This window comes from Penicillium soppii (genome assembly GCF_028829465.1).
Source record: "Penicillium soppii strain IBT 18220 chromosome Unknown utg000004l, whole genome shotgun sequence".
Lineage (NCBI taxonomy): Eukaryota > Fungi > Ascomycota > Eurotiomycetes > Eurotiales > Aspergillaceae > Penicillium > Penicillium soppii.
Genome location: NW_026643234.1, coordinates 4,373,990 through 4,392,321, shown reverse-complemented (window position 1 = coordinate 4,392,321; position 18,332 = coordinate 4,373,990). Strand labels below are relative to the sequence as shown.

The 18,332-nt window shown below is 46.3% G+C and overlaps 8 protein-coding genes across 8 annotated transcripts; 5 read left to right on the top strand and 3 right to left on the bottom strand.

The window, feature by feature from the left end:
• Positions 1 to 336: 336 nt before the first annotated feature.
• Positions 337 to 1,400, top strand: N7529_005078 (Short-chain dehydrogenase/reductase SDR; the record flags this gene model as incomplete). The annotated part of the gene is made up of 2 exons (XM_057240605.1): positions 337 to 984; positions 1,038 to 1,400. The coding sequence occupies 2 exons, from the start codon at positions 337 to 339 to the stop codon at positions 1,398 to 1,400; spliced, it is 1,011 nt and encodes a 336-aa protein (XP_057099900.1).
• Positions 1,401 to 1,578: 178 nt separating this feature from the next.
• On the bottom strand, positions 1,579 to 2,487 carry N7529_005077 (N-acyl homoserine lactonase family protein; the record flags this gene model as incomplete). The annotated part of the gene is made up of 1 exon (XM_057240604.1): positions 1,579 to 2,487. One exon carries the CDS (start codon positions 2,485 to 2,487, stop codon positions 1,579 to 1,581), a length of 909 nt encoding a protein of 302 aa, XP_057099899.1.
• A 3,509-nt stretch (positions 2,488 to 5,996) lies between these two features.
• N7529_005076 (SIMPL domain-containing protein) lies at positions 5,997 to 6,665 on the top strand (the record flags this gene model as incomplete). Its single annotated transcript, XM_057240603.1, has 1 exon — positions 5,997 to 6,665. The coding sequence occupies one exon, from the start codon at positions 5,997 to 5,999 to the stop codon at positions 6,663 to 6,665; it is 669 nt and encodes a 222-aa protein (XP_057099898.1).
• Positions 6,666 to 6,745: 80 nt separating this feature from the next.
• N7529_005075 (Zn(II)2Cys6 transcription factor) lies at positions 6,746 to 9,078 on the bottom strand (the record flags this gene model as incomplete). Its single annotated transcript, XM_057240602.1, has 3 exons — positions 6,746 to 7,726; positions 7,792 to 8,803; positions 8,906 to 9,078. Coding segments are annotated over 3 exons (2,166 nt in total), but the record flags the coding sequence as incomplete, so codon positions are not given.
• Positions 9,079 to 9,544: 466 nt separating this feature from the next.
• Positions 9,545 to 10,017, top strand: N7529_005074 (Dabb family protein; the record flags this gene model as incomplete). The annotated part of the gene is made up of 3 exons (XM_057240601.1): positions 9,545 to 9,563; positions 9,615 to 9,843; positions 9,924 to 10,017. 3 exons carry the CDS (start codon positions 9,545 to 9,547, stop codon positions 10,015 to 10,017), a joined length of 342 nt encoding a protein of 113 aa, XP_057099896.1.
• Positions 10,018 to 11,022: 1,005 nt separating this feature from the next.
• Positions 11,023 to 13,165, bottom strand: N7529_005073 (Monooxygenase FAD-binding; the record flags this gene model as incomplete). The annotated part of the gene is made up of 6 exons (XM_057240600.1): positions 11,023 to 11,544; positions 11,612 to 11,960; positions 12,023 to 12,494; positions 12,551 to 12,665; positions 12,726 to 12,967; positions 13,033 to 13,165. 6 exons carry the CDS (start codon positions 13,163 to 13,165, stop codon positions 11,023 to 11,025), a joined length of 1,833 nt encoding a protein of 610 aa, XP_057099895.1.
• A 764-nt stretch (positions 13,166 to 13,929) lies between these two features.
• Positions 13,930 to 15,685, top strand: N7529_005072 (Major facilitator superfamily domain general substrate transporter; the record flags this gene model as incomplete). The annotated part of the gene is made up of 3 exons (XM_057240599.1): positions 13,930 to 14,221; positions 14,273 to 15,372; positions 15,452 to 15,685. 3 exons carry the CDS (start codon positions 13,930 to 13,932, stop codon positions 15,683 to 15,685), a joined length of 1,626 nt encoding a protein of 541 aa, XP_057099894.1.
• Positions 15,686 to 16,593: 908 nt separating this feature from the next.
• Positions 16,594 to 18,030, top strand: N7529_005071 (uncharacterized protein; the record flags this gene model as incomplete). Its single annotated transcript, XM_057240598.1, has 4 exons — positions 16,594 to 16,740; positions 16,814 to 17,364; positions 17,429 to 17,496; positions 17,555 to 18,030. 4 exons carry the CDS (start codon positions 16,594 to 16,596, stop codon positions 18,028 to 18,030), a joined length of 1,242 nt encoding a protein of 413 aa, XP_057099893.1.
• Positions 18,031 to 18,332: the final 302 nt, after the last annotated feature.

The following is an 18,332-nucleotide window of genomic DNA, read 5'->3' as shown; positions in this document are numbered from 1 at the left end:
TCAACATCTGTGATCCTCCAACTTTCTTACCTTCAATTACAGACTGGACACCAGCCAGTGGTTCTCCCGCCTTGGTCATGGGGAGAATTTTGCAACGCGAAGAGAAATTTCGCTTCTTTCAATTAGGGCGCAAAATACACATCCGTAGTAACGATTAAATGTGGTTTTCATACCAGCTTCGGCATACATTCAAAATTCGGCTATTGCGGTTAAGATTCGGCAAACACATATGTCAGTCCATTTATGTCCCTACCTAGGTAAATCCTTTGCCACAAGACACTAGAATGAATAGTTTCACCCCTGAACCAACCCCAAAGTCTCATATCGCAATCATTTATGACAGGAACAGTGGTAATCACCGGTGCAACCGGATCTCTCGCCATCGAAGCCATACAGCAACTTCTATCGTCGCATTCCTCTTTGACGATAGTCGGAACTGTCCGACATGCTACAAAATCTCCAAAGAGCCCCTATCTGCTTCGACTGGACGAGCTGAGATCTCAGTTTCCCAACGGCAAGCTTCTGATCAACACCGTGGATCTAAGCTCGATCTCAGAAGTCCGGGAATTTGCAGATAAAATCGCCGGTTTGGTGGAATCCAAAGAGCTTCCCCCGATTGTCGCCATCATTTGCAATGCGTTTACGTGGTCTTTGAATGGCCAAAAGTTTTCCAATGATCGCCTGGAGTCGACATTCCAGGTCAATCATCTTGCGCATTTTCTGCTAGTTCTGACACTCGTGAGAAGCATGGATCGAGAAAAAGGTCGCATAGTCATGTTGAGCTCTGAAGTTCACGATCCTGAACATACCAATCCCTTATCTAAACTGGGGGCAAAACTTCCTGCCAATGATGAACTTGATGAACTGATCAAGCCCGGTCCAGATGAAACCGGAACCGAACATGATATGGGCTGGCGAAGATACGCAAACAGCAAACTGGCCAATGTCATGTTTATGCAAAGTTTGAACCAGCGCCTACAGCAGGCATGTATCAATTCTGATTTAATCAGCAAAGATGTTGCTGACTCCGTACTTAGAACCCCCAATTCAACAAGATTACGGTGACTGCTATGGATCCAGGTGGTCTTGTTGCCTCCCGGGCGCATACTGCTCAGCGTTCAATCAACCGGATTTTGTTCGGATTGTTTGCAATTCTGCTTCCTATTATCAAACTTTTTACCCACAAACTGCGCTCAAATGCGGACTCGGCTAGGGACGTTCTGGCACTTGCTTTGGACCCCGAGTATAATTCAACGAGAGGCCATTTCAATGGAAGAAAGGTCCAGCCTCCTGCTCGTGCCAGTGAAGACCAGGCAAAGCGCGAGGCTCTGTGGGAAGCCTGCTGGAAATGGGTGGAGATGAAGGATGAAGAGACCTGTATGCCAGCACATTGTTTCTGAGTATACACATGTAGCTTATTTTGGTATATACATCCATGGGTTGGTTTGAAGATGAAGAAAGGGATAGACGGAAGGTACAACAGTTTTGCAATGTAAAGCGGAGTATTATTCAAATAATTACAAACGGCAACCAATATATCTGTAAATAAGCAGTATGATACAAATTTCTCAAACAAGATTACTTCCTGCCAGAAGGTTTATAGACCACTCGTTCATCAAGCAAACGAGGAGTGTTGGTATCATGACTAGGCAAGACTACCACATCAGTCTCCCTGGCAAACTTGTTGATAGTTTGCAGAGTCTGGAACGCGCGCATGGGATCATCATTGATACCATCAGGTTGCTCCTTATCCAGAAGGTCCAAGGCGTATGTTGCGTCTCCAGAGAGAAGGTATGTGACCTGGGCTTGCTCAGGTCCATCGTTCCCATAAATCACCACACTGACATGCCCGGGAACATGTCCTGATGTATCAACAATGGCAATTCTTCCATCTTCTGTCACAGGAAATGACTGCTTCCAAGGCCCAAGGGGCCTGTCCTGAAAATCAAACACCATTGGCGAGAAGTTCTTCGGCCAATGATTGGGAGTGGCACCTTCAATGCTTGCAAAGAAAGGATGTTCTCCAAAAGCCTTCCAGTGTTCGCGGCTGACATAGATAGGGAGATCGGGTGCTTCGACAACTAAGTCTTCCAAGCCACCTGCATGATCGTTATGGAGGTGACTCAGAATGACAGCTTTCAGATCGGTTGCTTTAATGCCGCGTTTGTGGAGCTGCTCGAGAATTCCGTCGTGATGTTCAATGGTGAATTGAGTCAACAAGCCACTGAGGAAAGCGCCTCTTGGGAGATATCCTGCGTCGTTGCAACGCGGGGATTGCCCAGTGTCCATGAGGAAGAGGCCTTCAGGATGGCGAATGAGGAACACTCCAACTGGAATTGGATCAGTCCATTCCCTGTCAAGGAACGATCGAATGCGTCGAAAAAGGCCAATTTTGCTGAGAGGTTGTGAACGCATTGAGGGCCGGATCCGCACCGTCCCAGTTGTCATAAACTCTAACTGCACATGTCCAATTGAATTGGTTGACATCTTGTATATAAAATTTGAAGCGAATCTAATGATGAACAGGCTTAGGAGGAACCAAAGCCAGATTAAATACATTGACGGAAATCCGTAGAAACTTGTGGCGACTCGGCTATTACCACAGATAGCCCGAAAGATAGCCGAAGGCGCCAGATGAACAAGTTCGACCGTCGGAGGAATTTGTGACCGTGGCCCACATCAAGGAAGACAGGTGGTTAGCTCTGGTTTTTTCTATCTTCAAAAATGTGCGCGTGAATCGTCACTTATCAAAAATGTAAGTTTGCTCATAATTTCTGGCATTCGATTATATCAAAAGGTCATACTTGAATCAAATAAGAAGAAAGACCAATCTACAGGCCAATCTTGTCCATCAATGTTATCCGTAGACAGTGCAGGAAGAGTGTTGGATACTTGACTTCCGCTATTTTCAGCAGATTGCAACAATTCGAGCATTGAACAAAAGCTGGAAGGGAAAGGGAACAAAAGTGCCATATTCTTTATCCTTCCGTCCAGCCTAGACCCCATATTATCAGCGTGAGGAAATAAGCTCGCACCGAGGCTGCCAAGACCGCTGATCTTGCCCTGTACCATGACAGCGGACGTATGTTTCTCACTCATTTTTTCAAGCACCTGATAACTGATTTTGAGTTCATATGCCCGATTGGGGTTCAGGATATCACTGTCACTGAAAGCTCGGGGGATTGCAGCCACTAGGTTTGCCCATGAGTGGATCGGGAGTAGGTATTGTACTTCCTCGTGGTATAGAATCTCTTCGTACAGCCGAGAGATGCAAGACGAGGCAACCATTGAAACGTACTTGAGACATGGAGAATTATCGCGGCGGCCAAGCGAGCAGGTCAAGATGATAGTCACTAGGTAGAATATGTAGAGCTCGACAATGGGGCGATTGTAAGCTTGTCTGGCTTCCATGTCAAATAATCTTAATTCAAAGGGCAAATGTTCTCTCCACGTCATCAATATTTCAAGGCCCGAATAGGCTTCGTCTTGTGGCGTGGACTGGTTCCTTCCAAGGTCTATAACTCTTCTCAGATGAGTGCATAGACTAGCCAACGCACAAAAAGATGCAGACTCAATACCAGGACTCTCGAAATCAGTTTGTTCGGGCAGTGGGACAGTGGTCTCCTCCAAGGGGAACATCCCGGGACGCCCACAGCATGACATTTGCAGGGTATCATTTATAAAGAGATACCACCACACTCTTCGCAATCTCCCAGGATGGGTTAGTGAGCGGTACGCCTCGTTTTCATGAAGGTGTAACTGGATACCAAGTCTGATTGCCATACCAGTCCACTGCCATGGATTGTCCAATACGACGGCATCAGGAGTGTATGGAAGCCAGGTCCCAAGGACACAAAGAGTGACTAGCATATGGAAGGGGCTCGGGTCATGGTGAAGAAACAGCAACGTTTTGATCCGCCCATAAATCGAGTGTGCGGACCATTCCGCTGATGGACCTGTTGCTCTACGCATGGTGCTTCCAGCAAAACACAGAGTTTGTTGTAACAATGGAGATGTTGATAATTCCGGTTGTCCACGGTCGAAGACCGGCACAAAAAAGAAAAGTTCACGAAAGTAGAAATCAGCCAAAGCTTGGGCGATGATCGGGGGCGGAAGAAGACATGCTCGACTTATGTCTAGAATGAGCTCACTTCCTTCTACATAAGTTGGTTGTTTAGGATGAGCAACCCCGTTGATTGCACTTGAGCAGTTTGGAGGTTGATTCCCAAGAACACTGAATGAGGATGACGGCGTCTGCTGTGGTGTGCCCTCTTGTACTGTAGTTGGCACAGTCCGAATTGGAGAGGAAGCGCCAAAATTTGATCCAGCTAGCGAGGAGCGAATGGCCTTCTGCTTTCGCGGTCCAATGTGAGGCTGACATTCGCGACCTTCATGTTGACAGCGGGTGCAGATCCCGCCTGGTCGATCCTCCAAATCACATTTTACCTGCATTCCATGTTAACAATTTATGAATTTAGGGTGGAAGCCAAGACTAACCTTGCGACTATGACAACGAATACATACAGCACGCGCTCGACGCTGCGTCTCAGAAATTCGCGTTCTCGCCATGGGTGATGTTGGCGGAGGATAGCGGAGGAATCTTTGCCGATCACCGAAGAGTGTTTGCCGAGTGATACCATCCCGCTAAACCCGATTCGGGAGCAGATACCCGGGCGTGAAGCACTGCCGCAAAGACATATCGCTATTCAAATTACAGGTATCATCATTGATGATTAGTGGGAAATTTTGAAGACACCACTCCAATACGATCTCTGTCTTCTGCAGTTTCTTTCTGTAGTTTCTGCGGAAGACCATCTTTCCGTAGAGTGTGATAAGAGCATGGTACTAGGAGATCTGACCTATAAGTTTACTCGACGTTTGGCTTACAAAGTAAAGCTACATATCATGCCAAAAAAACCAAGTTCTCGGTGAAGACTTTTATCAATTTTGGATCCACGTTGAATTGGTCCACAGCGCTCGTCAGTAGATACGGCAATTGCAGCGGAGAGGCGATTGTTGAGAGCAGTGACATTGCTCCTCAGTAATTCAAAAAGCCGACGAAAGTCTTCACGCATGGCAGGTGGCGTGTTAGATAGTACCCTGTTGGGAAACATCGGCTGCTCATAGGGGAGGTTCCGTCTAGTGAGAAAGGAGCATCGTTAAGAGCGGCTGGCAAATGCCGACCAGCAATTAGAACAAAGCAGACTGCATAGCCTAACGCTCGTAAGACCATTATCCAGAAGTTGGAACGCAGATCGGATCCGAACAATATGGCACCAGATGTTCGTGCCTTCACCATAACGGGTTCTTTTTCACAATATTTTGTCAAGGAGCAAAACTTGACAAATGAAAGGCGTATAGGGATTCTATCGCCAGTATTGATATCTGAAGATGCCCTATTCCTATTATAAACCGCTCTGTAGACTACTTTATATCATATTCAAACATTTCCATCCATAATAGTTATATTCAATCATGACTGATAGCTCTGTTTACCAAGGTACATCTCTTTCAGAAGTCAAATCTATTCCTTTCTATGAAATGCCTCTGTTTATTAATCTTAATATCTACAATGACGGGATTCTTGATATTCTCTCCAACAATACCAAGTATCATGCTATTCGGGCGTTATACTACCTAGGTAGTAATTTATGTCCAAAATAAGGCATCTTCAGGCATCAACCTTATGATATAAATGCATTTGACCCCTGGCCGCTATCCACTTTGCATACTTCTATTAATCATATTAAAGATTCCCGAGAAACATTTAAACATAGTCTAAAGCCGCCACTGGGAGAGAATACCTAGGTATGTACATGCAATTAAAACTGCGCCACAAAAGTGGCAGGGCTGTGCGAAGTGAGGTGGGGGTGTCTTAAATCTTAGCGCTAGAGTGCAGATCTGCTGGCTGCTGCCTGTCAGCTCTTCCTATAAGTAAAGAGGAATATTCTGTGATTTTATTGTCAAATTATTTCCAAGCCCATCTCCAAATCATCATGCCTCCGCTCAAAATCAACGTTACCGGCAAATCATCCGTCAGCCACGCTCCAGAGCTATGCACCCTCAAGTTTTCAGTCAAAGCACAAGGCCCAGAGCAAAACGCCGTTGCTAGGGATGTGACTGCAGCAGCTAGAGACCTTCAACTATGGTTTCAAAGATTCCGGTTGCATGATGGAGACTTCGCCGAGCCCCCTGTGAAAAAGTTCTGGACCTCAAACATCAAAGCCTGGTCAAAGCCGAAGGATGAGGATGATAAGCCCGTGGCAGACCCACACCATGCTACTATATCATTTACAGCTGTCTTCCACGAATTCGAAGCCATGGGAAAAGCTGTCAGCGGATTGCTAGCTATTCCCAAAGTAGAGATCAAGTCGATTGACTGGAGTCTCACCGACGAGACTGGAAAAAAGCTTTCGTCCGAAACGCGGAAGCTGGCATTGCGCGATGCCATTCAGCAAGCGGACGATCTTTCCGAGGTTCTTGGTCGGAATGTCGGTGTAGTGGAAATCTTTGACGCAGGATACTCTTCTCCACCCATGAGGAGGTACATGATGGCTGCTGCTGATTTTAGCGACGACAGTCGCAGTGAGCCTCTCGCGCTAGACCTTACACCCCAAGAGATTGATGTCGAGACTTCTTTACAAGTCACCTTTGAAGCCGTTTAACTTGTTTGATGATAGCTTTGTGGTTTCAAACCCGAGAAATGTGAAATATACTTGGATAATCTTTCAAATGAGAGAGACAACTATCCCGAGCTGGCGTTGAAGACTTCCCACATCAGAGTATCAAAGTCTGGAGCGCCGCTGAAGTCCATGAAGCCTCCTGGCATGGGATCGTTGAGCCAGCTCATTGACTCAACGTTGGAGTCGTAATCATCCATGTAGGGATTTTCTGGTACGTCCTCAACACCAGAATGAGGACGAGGAGCAGGAGTTGCCTCCATTGCTTCATTTGTAGTCTGTATATTTGTAGTTTGTGGCCTTCGGGCTCTTCTAGTGCCAGAATTTGCGTGATTCTTGCCTTTTCGAATTGGATTTGAAGAGACCTCCAAGCTTCGCATCTTGACGAGCCTCTGGACAGTGGCACCAGACAACTCATGGATACAATCCCGTGCCCGCTTAGCCTCAGTCCAGTACTCTCCGATGCTGCTTAGAACATTCAGACTGATGCTCGTGTCAGCTACCACTTCATCTATCTGCACCTCGGATGCAACATGTGGCAGTCTCCACAAGCAATGAAGCATGATGAGCGTGCTCAAAAAGATTGAGTGAACAATGAGTCTACTGTATAAAAGAGCTTCCTGGCGGTACAGCTGTCCAAATCCGCGGAGGAGATCTACGGCATGCTGAAAGCATCGACCGAGCATCTCTTCTGATGGATCAGGGATTCCCGGGCTGGGCCGGAGAATCAGGATCATCATTTCGTGATATTTGGTTTCGCAGACTTTCGAGATCACCTCATTTGAGGGCGTAATGGGAATATCTGCAAGCCATGACTGCAAACGGTCAATCATGTCCTTTTGCCATGAGTGGATATCGACAACGGGAGGATAGGCATATTGCGGAGCGTCCCTGCAAATGCTGTGCATGACATATTTGATTTCGGAATTGATCCGTGCGAGCTTGAAGAGATGAATCGAAAATGTCATATGAGATGTTGATCTATGCGTAGATCCTTCCACAGTTGTTTGCTCAAGAAGATCACTGTCTGAGACATTGGAAGGGAGCTGGAGATGCTGTCAGCGAATGCTCCCAAGGTTGTTTTATATGGCTAGCCAGCATAGCTACTTACCCTAAGCTCGCACGCTTCATCTCTCACTCCGATAGGTCGACCCATCATAGTTCCCAATGTTCGATCGAAGCTGTATACCACCCAGAAGATGCGAGTTCTCATCTCTTGCTCCAGAAAGGAGATGGGGAATGCTGATGATGTGCGAACGTCACGCTGTAAGCCCAGGTCAATCAATGTACCTAAGCATTGATAATTCAAGCTCCACACATTGATGTCGCATGATGGATTATGAAGCCCATAGACCATTAGTAGCAGCAGGCTTTGGAGTCCCTCTAAAGACCCTTCAGCGTATGCACGCTCGAAGTGCTGCGTGGCTGCCGTATAATATCCCTCAGCTGAAAGAGGAATTCGAATTCGTCGGGAAAGATCCGAGGCTGCTATCGCGAGTACCATGAAGACGTGGAAGGCGTCAATCGAGTCGTAATTAGTTGAACAATACAACCTTTCAAGTCTTGCCATGTGGGAAGGCTCATGTAGAAACGGGTATATCAGATGAACGGAAGTGAAAAATTTTGAGGTGAGTTCAATGGCATCTGCCTTGCGACTCGGAAGTGGTGCTGGGCTATTGAAAAATTCCGAAGATAGAGACATGGGCCGGTCGGAATTTCCATGATTTCCTGACGCATTGTTGCCCGATAGTCCCGCACGACGACCAGCATTCGAAAAGACTAGATTTGCCAGGAAGTATCCGCTTGAAGGGCCTATATATCTCGGCTCGCCCCCAGAAGAAAGAGAGACCAGGCCGATTTCATGAGCCGGTCTTGATTGTGTACGAGATGATTCAAGTTCTCTGGGCTCCGACGATTGCTCGTCGTGTGGTATGGTAGATGGAACAGCGCGAGCAGCCTCCAGAATGACAGGATCTAGTTGGGACTCTCCTTGTGTAGGCTCTAATAGTGAGATGGTATCTGACAAGTCAGCTTGCGGGCCATCATCTAGCCGTACTGTCGAATCATGTTCCTTGATTAAGGATTCTAGCCATTGCACTCTTTTCAGAAGAGTCGCAATATATCTAGCATACTATTAGTACTACTTGGTGGTGATAGGCTGAAGAGGGACAAGCAAAAAAGACACAGGAGGAGGGAAGCTCGATGCGCCTAAAAGTGTTACATACGTTCGGTTCACTTCTTGCTTGCCCTCATTCAGACAGGCGACATTCGCCTTTCTGCAGGATGCGCACTGGGGGAGATCCCCGTCACAGCGGATCTTCCGTCTTTGACATCTTCGACACGCGGCGCGATTCCGAGACCGGCGTGGAGAGTCCATGGGTAGAGGCGGTGAATCTTGCCTGCTGGACAGGAGCAAGTGTGAGATTGAAGTGTCAAAAAAGCGCTCCAAGTAGTAAACCTCCAAAGCAGCGAAATTGAGAATCACAAGGGTCTGTCTGTTTGGGAAGAAGAAAATCCAGGAGGTACAGAGAAAAAGGATTTGGTGGAGACGGGAAGCTTCCGTCTAGAACTTGACCACCACTTAAGTACATCAATTTTCATCGATGATGCCTCACTTGAATGGCAAAACTCTCTTCGATTTACTATAATGCCAATACTTTCCTCTCTGTATTCTCGGGCTAATTCTAGAGTATATAACAACTTTTACTCAGATTTGGTAAATCGTGTTGGTAACTCTCTGATCTTGGCGCACGGAAGACATCCGTTGGGCGCGTCATTTAAAAGGGAACTACAATCCGGACTCTGAGGCCGTACAACTTCTTCTCAATTCACTTAAATCTACTACCTAAAGTTTGATTCTCATAATGACTCTCATTCACATTGGTATAATCTGTTCTCAAGAATCATCTATATAATCAACTAACACTCCGATAGTCCTGTTCAAGTTTCGCGCAGATGTTGGGGATAAAGTGAGGCAGGAATTTCTTGCACAAATCAAGACTCTGAAGAATCTACCCTGCGTTAAAAGCCAAAGGCTTGTTGTTGGAGGACCCTCAATTACCGTCCCAATCGAAAAAAGCAAAGGCTTCCAGTATGCTCTGGTCAGCTACCATGAAGATCGGGCTGCGCTGGCCGAGTATCAAGCCAGTAGTGAGCATGAAAGGTGAGTTAGTTGTCTATATATATTGCCGTTACTGTGGTATTTTGACAACTGGAACACTAACTAAGATTCGTGTTTCCTAGGGTGACGAGCACATACTTCATTCCCTACAAGGAGGACCTGGTTCGCTTTGATTTTGAAACAGATCATGCCGATGAGGGCTTGCTGGGATTTTAATCTATGGAATGTCAATAAGCCGCTTTAACAAAAATTTACCTATACTCGCCTGACGAAAAGTATGGTTTCTCGTAGGAACCGATAAGTTGAAGCTAAAGTAGCGTTTCGCCAACAAGATAGGTCCCCGTTGGAAAGTAATCAGATTTGGCAGTGGAAAATTGGGTATACCACACTCTATCGGCTAAATTACCAGACCTAGCAAGGTTGAAATTATATGTACTCATACAGCGTAACTATAGTCCCGCTTTAGGACATTGTACACTCCAAACATCATTTTGCTTTCTGAGATCTACCTCAGTGACCTAGCCTTCATTCACTTCACTTCCTCTGGCAATCCCGCTCCCTACGCAACAACACCCGAGAAACTTTCGACCTTATAACAATGACCATCGAGGAGTACAATCACCAAGCAGATTCATTCCAAAGCATGGTTTTGCCATAAACCACTCCCAGGCTGATTCACGTTGCATAGCTTTCCGCTCAAAAGGACCGCACCAAAGAGTTCCACCCTAAGATTCACGCCATCCTAGGCCATTATAATCTACTTTCAACCTCGCTGTTCTGTGTAGTGAGAGCCACTATTGGCGTCTCAGAAAGCCAATTACTGCGTGCTCTCCTATCAGGTTATAATTCATCTACCTTGCAATTGGGACCAAACAATGTGCAGACCTGTCTCGTTTGGAAAGACGTGCAAATGCTAACGGGCGTGAGAAACAGTGGCGGATGGCTCTTGCAACCGAATACAACATGGTCATCGCAAAATCAACTATGAAAAAATGACGGTTTCGCGCAGGCGTCGTCGTTGCGGGATCGAACGTCGTCTCTTCACAGATCGACGTTACTTTGAGCTACGAACGAAAGCAAACCAGATTATCTAATTCAGTGGGGAGGAGAGGCCCAAGAACAAGCAGAATGGGTCAAGGTGAGAAATGCCGTGGGAGCTGGAGGAAAATTTCGAGAATTCGAACAGCAATTCTAAATGCCATCTCCTCTAATCTAATTCTTTCAAAGCCCAATATGTCTCTTCAGCTCCGTAAATAGCTCTTCTCCCCTTGTGTAAATAGTAAACCTTGTCAGGATATGTTGATCAGGGCGAACCAAGAGTCCTCCATTATTGAGGGCCTCATCTTCAAACCAGTTTTTTTGAACTAGCTCAAAATCCGCACCAAGACACCAAACATTGAGACGAACATGAATAGCGTCGCAGTGTTGCTTGAACTGTGAAACATGTGAGCCTGTGTGATCCCGTCCAAGTATTACCGTCCACGAGTCAGGCCCACAGAGATCGAGAGTACTCCACTGGCATGTCTTGATCTTATTCGCATCGAGCTCTTTGATGTAAGACACATCGACAGGCTCATGAGGAATCGAAGAATGCTTGCCCGTCCTCTTTATTAGTGAAGGCTGCTCAACAATTTTGATCCAAGCATGAGGCAAGCGGGCCCCCGGGACAAACTTTGGAGAGTAGTATGAGGCATGAGGAGGTGGTTTACTCGCACCATACACATATCCAATGTGAAGCTCCAGCTAAAATCAACAAGGTCAAAAAGAACCTTCCATAAGCCCAGGAGAGATATTAACGCATATCACTTACATTGTCGAAATGCTCTCGTTGACCTTCAATACCTGCCACAACCTTTGCATGTTGAGCTGGATCTGCCAACGCCTCAATCATATTTCTCCGTGCTTGTGCAACATCCTCAACACCGGCAGTCTTTAGGCTTTGCAACAGGGCAAATATTTCCTTGCCGTTTTTGACACTTTGCTTGGAATAGGAATCAGCAACACTGCGCCTTTCGGCTGTGTATGCTGAGAGTATTGACGGATTTGCCACCTCTTGATGAACCAAGGCAATTTTATATGCCAAGTTGTGGACATCTGCGAGACCACAGTTCAGACCAAGCCCACCAGTTGGCGGAAAGGAGTGAGCGGCGTCTCCAGCACTAGGAACGAAAACATTAGTTAGTCTCATTCAAGTCGTCAATTTTCATTCTAAACAACCCACAGAAAGATATTCCCCTCTTGAAAAGTGACCGCAACCTGCCGCCGAAATACCCAAGGTCGGAAGCTGAGGATATCGAACGGAACGTCATCCTTTCCAATAGCCCCACGGATCTTGGATCTGCACATGTCTTCCGTCCACGACTCAACTGGGTGTTGATTAACATCCACCTGGCTGATGTGTACCTGTGTTCCATCAAGGTCATATCCGATAATGAAACCTGCGGCTATTGGGTCCATGATCCAGTACAGCATACCGACGCGATCACCAACAACGGGTCGCAAATTGGCATTGAAGTGAATTGTCATCATAGTTTGATCTGAGTCTTCGCTCTCAGACTCGATTCCGAGAAGCTCGCGGACTTTGCTTTTGCGACCATCGCAGGCTATGAGATGTCGTGACTTTGTCTGGTGGAGCTGTCCGGTTGACCGGTCCTCAATCGTCGCCAGAACTTCGCGTTCAGTCTGGCCCAGGGCTTTGGTTAAACTCTTCATTCCTTGATTTGTGTAGTAGCAGTAAGTGAAAGTCGACTCACCTGCTTTACAGCATGAATGCTAAATCCCTTCAGTAAGGTAATGTTGGGATCGTTATCGATATAGTTGGTCAACTCCTGCTCTAAGACCGGTTGAGGAATATTGTGAATCATCTGTTTGAATCAATTAATACAACATTGCAATGAGCCTTTCCTACCGGCGGCCAAAATTACCTCTGGAGTATCATCCAAGACTGCAGGATCCATGCGCTCATACGGAAGCCTCCCAATCGAGTCTCCAGAAAGATTGGTAACGAAGTTAACCCAGGAACTATCATCGCGTGAAGTGCCCAACTGACGAATGCGCTTCTCCCCGAGTCCATACTGTCGCAAAATCTCCAGAGAGCGGGGGTTAATCGCATGTGCCTTAGGGGCTGCCAAACGCTCAGGATAACGCTCAATTATCAATGATGGTACTGCATGAATACGTCAACGAAAGCTGCTCGTCAATGTGTCGTCAATGTGTCCAGAAACAATGTACCTCCCAGACGAGACAGAAGAAGTGCCTGCAAGAGACCTGTCGGACCTCCGCCGACAATAAGTACTGGAACGTTATTCGGTAGACTGCGAGATCCTCCGGAATTATGGGACGCAAAGTCTAGCGAGGGTGCCATGATGTGTTTCCAAGTAATTCCAAAATTTGGCCCAGGTCAATTCGAGAAGGTTGTCCGGGGAGTGAACTTCAAGGTTTGAATCTGCCGTGACTTAAGTTAGATACAATTCGTAGACAAGAGCTCCCAGTGTAGAACAGGTCACCAAATCGACTTCAGTATCTAAAGAGAACGAATAATTTTACTTCCAAGGGAATCAAGATAGGAACTTTGGGTGTTTGTGCATAAGTGGACCTGTCCAAAGCTAATGCATCTACGTACTCGGCTCCGAGGTCACAGTTTATGGCACACTCAAACAAAGTCTTGGAATATTCCAATGAAATTCAGGGCCACGTAGACTAAAGATTCGATCCTCCATGGGAAATGCCCATTGTTTGCGGGGCCATTGAGGGGAACTAGTCCTTCTAAACACGCACGTACCTCGTTATTGCGACGGCAACCTACATCCCTGGATAGGGAATTGATGATTTGCGTTTGAACTTATCATTGGCCGCCAAGAATACAGGGATGTATGCAGTCGAGTAAAAGAAGAATTGAAAAAAAAGAATTAAAAAAAACTCTCCGGATTTCCCGACTTACTCGCATTGGCTTGGGTTGGGATTCAAAGGGGAATAGCTAGTTTCCATACTTATTGATATATTAAAAGGAGGCCTCTACCTAAACCTGATCTACATAGTGTTCAAAGTCATCCTTTTCTGTTTGTTTCTAACACCCATCATTAATCTTTTTCGAGCTTTTCCTGGAGGATTTATACGAGCATCTTCTCGATGTCGGAAAACCCACCTCACGAGTCTAACGATAGAGTCGGAGAGACTTTCCACGACGCACCTGGAACGGAGATATTGTTTGACAACAGCGAAAATGGGAGTCTCCCCGATCGGCTCCACCAGCTGAAGCATCGTTCAACTGGAGATGGCCACATGCTTCTAGTCCCACAGCCCTCAATCAACGACCCGAATGATCCTTTGAACTGGTCGACCACGAAGAAAAGTCTGACATTCTTCAATGGCTGTTGGTTTGCATTTATGGGAGCTATCACAGGCCCCATCATGGCGGCTGGTATGTGTATACCATCTTTCTTTCGAGCCATAATTCTCATCAGTGACACAGGCATGAACCAACTGTCCGTCACCTTCGACAAGTCCCTCCAAGAATTGACATACGCGAATGGTGCTTGTTTGATCAACCAAGGTGTATGGAACTTTGTATGGATGCCATTCGCCGTGAAGTATGGCCGCAGGCCGGTCTACCTCATCTCAAATATCCTCATGGCCATCGCTTGTATCTGGCTCGCCATCGCATCGGACAAAACCTATACCGTGTTTCTCGTCGGACGTGCCTTTCTTGGCGCGTTCCAGGCACCGATCGAGTCGATTGTTCCATCTACAGTAACTGACATGTTCTTCCTACATAACCGCGGCGAACTTGTGGCAATCTACGGTCTGTCTGTTCTTGGAGGCAATGAGTTGGGGCCCATGTTTTCGGGATTTATTGTGCAGGCGCTTGGAATGAGTTGGGCATTTTGGATTGTGACTATGTTTGTTGGTGCCAACATCATCTGCATGTTCTTCTTCATGCCAGAGACCAAGTTTACCGGACCTCGTCCTGAGCCATTCCAAGCAAGCCGAGCAGGCGAAGAGTCCGACTTGAAAGACCAGGTAGTGGTCGAAGAATTAAGCCCCGTTCCCAAGAAGACTTTTGTGGAAGAACTCAAGTTCTGGAATAGTGGAGATCCGAACGTGAATCTTCTTCACGTTTTCTTTCGTCCGTTCGTGCTTCTTGCCTATCCCACCGTGGTCTGGTCATGTTTGATTTACGGAATGGCTCTCAGCTGGAACGTCATCCTCGGTGCCTCTGTAGCACAACTGTTCACACCACCTCCATATGGATTCAATTCTAACGCCCAGGGGCTTTTCTTCCTCTCACCATTTATCGGATCACTCTTTGGTGTCTTTTTCTCTGGACCAGGAGGTGACTGGGTAGCAACGTTCTTTACTAAGCGCAACAACGGTATTCGCGAGCCCGAGATGCGACTGCCCACTTGTTTGCTAGCGGCGTTTTTCACATTCTTCGGGGCATTATGGTTTGGTCTTTCCTACGAGCGCCAAATGCATTGGGCAATGCCTCTTGTGGGAGCCGGTATACTTTCAGTGGGAAGTCAAATGGGAACCACGCTAGGAATGAACTATGCGCTGGATTGCCACAAAGAGGTACGGGTTTTTGTCTTTCCAACTTGAATCCCTGTCAACGAAATATCATGGCCCACTTGCTAATTTTCCTGCTTTTCAGCTATCTGTCGAGATCATGGTCACAATTGCTGCTCTAAAAAGCTGTATTGCATGGATTTGGACCTGGGTGATTAACGACTTCATTACTGCTAGTGGTGTGATAAGTGTCTTTATGACGGTAGCCGCTATCAATTTGGCGGTCTACTTAGCCTATATCCCATTTTATCTTAAGGGCAAGGATATCCGAATTTGGCTGCACCGGAAGGATTTGCTCCGGTCTGCTGGTCTCATCTAGACCGCTGCGATTGGCCCCAATGGGAGATTATAGTGTGTACCTGAGATTACCAAAAGCCCAATTTATAAAGTGCCAAGACAACCGTAGAATTGGCTAATTGTTATTTTCTACTGTACGGAGTAGCGTATTTCCATTTCCTTATAATTGTTGAGTAAAGTTTCGAATAGAGTTCTTATGGATCCAACTCAATAATTGTAGTTATATGGCTGCGTATGCCGTTGGATATAATTTCTTTTGACAATTACACCGTAACTATAAAAAGAAGTATTGCATAGCTTGATGTGATGCCGTCTGTTAGCTCTCTGACATATAACTTAGGTGGGGCTGTAAACCAACCAGGATCCGCACTAAGTTTCGCTCTCGGCCCCGCCCAGTATACCACATGTTATTTAACAGTTGGAAGGCAATCGCGAAATCCCACGAGTCATTCTCTCCTCTCAGACCCTAGTCAACATCCATGCTAAGGAATATAGGCTGCATATTGGTGAGGCAAAGATTGGGTCGCGTACATTGCGAGATTTTCATGTTATGTTGGAAAGCGCCTTCAGAACAATTGCGAGGTAATTAACTTTGATTTTTATGGACACGCGACAATTTCTTGCAAAAAACGATATGCTTATTGGTGTGAGTTGTTAAATGTGTGATATGATTTGGATTTCTGGTATGAGTTGAGAGGCGCTGTTTTTTTCCAATACAAGACAAACAAGGGATGATCGACCCCTGCACACCGTGAAACTTTTCTGGGACCACGGAGTGCAACCTGTCGGCTTTTAGGTGCGAAGATAATGTAGAAGATATTGGGAATACCATAATCATATCCTAAACTTCTCACCTCGTTATTCAATTCTCTTCGGTGTTGCCCTGTATATTGACAGAACGCGTGAAGTTATTCCCGTTTGAGGCCAGAAATGGCTGGCGATAACGCTGCGGTCATTCTCGCGGTCTCTTGGACGGAGACATGCGTTGGTCTGTTTATGTTCACTCTTCGATTCTTGAGTAACTGGAAATTCGTGGGACGATTTCGATGGGACTTTGCTATCGCTGGCTTGACTGTGGTAAGTATCAACCCATATTGTTTGAAAGCGCAAACAACCACTTTAATTACATGCTAATAAACGGCTCTTACAGGTAACTGAGACTACTGCTCAGGTTTTCCTGCAGCTCTCGGTCAATGCTGGCCTGGGTCGGCGTATGGATGATCTCTCCCCTTTCAATTTAGTGTTGGCCCTGAAATGGTCGTGGGTATTCCAGTTACTTGCAATTGCGGCCAGTATGCTGGGCAAGCTTGCGATTCTCACATTTTTGGTACAGATTCGTGGCCGTCATGAGAAGAAGCCGTGGCTGTTGATTGTTCTTGGTGTGCTCATCGGAGCTGTCAACATTGCCGTTCTTGGCACCATTCTAGGTCAATGCCAGCCAATGCACAAACTGTGGAATGACTCTGTAGAGGGGACTTGTGACCCGGGGCGCAAGATTAACCAGAACTATTCGTTCTTCCAAGCTAGTGAGTCGGAATTCCAAGTTAGACCATTGAGTGTGCAACTTGTTGCTGATAAATTAGGCTTCAACTCATTCTCCGATGCCTTCTTGGCAACCTATCCGGTTTATCTCTTTTGGAAACTGCAGATGAAGTTGCGGATTAAGATCGCATTATCTATACTCATGGGATTGGGCTGGATGTAAGTGTTTCTTACCGAAGTGAGTTTGGGTTATTACCTGGAGCTGACATGGATCCAAATGCAGAGCCGCAGTGTGCTCCGCTGTCAAGACATATGAGCTAAAGGCGTTGACGAAAACAAAAGATATCACCTGTATGCTCTGCTCTATCTCGCCACTTTAACATTTGCTAATGATGCGTCTTTCCACCAGGGGATCAATCATCCCTGATAATATGGGCATCAACAGAGGCCTGGATCGTTATCGTCGTGGGCTGTGTGCCACCCATTCGGCCTCTTATGGAAAGAGTGCTCCAACGCCTCGGTCTTATCTCCAAGAAATCATCGGCTCCTTACCAATATCGCGACTCGAGTGGCCATGCAGCCTACAGCACGAATAAATCTAACCCCACTAGTCATTCCAACTTCCAATCCAATGCACATGGAGGAAGAAAGAAATTCGGTGGTGAACATGACGATTTGGGCTGGATGGAACTCACGGTGACCGAAGGGCCGAGTGGAAGTAATGAACATATTGTTAACGGGCCATCGGATGTGGTCATTACTACCGACATTGTAACTCGCTATGAGGATGTGGAGCGCCATACAGGTCCATCGTCGGGTGTTGGTAGAATCTCGGATGAAGACTTGATTCGAAAACAGACTCCTGATACTCGAAAAGTTGTTTGACATTGTATAATTTAAGGGGATCTAATTTTTTATGAACATAGGTCAAGGCTTGAAAGTTCATTTGTAGGATAGTCAATTGATGAGTTTTAAGAAACAACAATATAGAAAGCGGTAATCGGGTCGTCGAACGCGGCCACCTGGCGGTGTCCGGGTTCCCGGGTCTAATTGCCACCCGGGTCTAATTGCCAATTTACCAATTCCATCTTCTTTAATCATTCACTACACCCCCAATTCTTTATATCATGTCTTCAGAATTGGAGATTCGCATTGCCAATGCCTTATTAGCATACCATGCTAGTAAG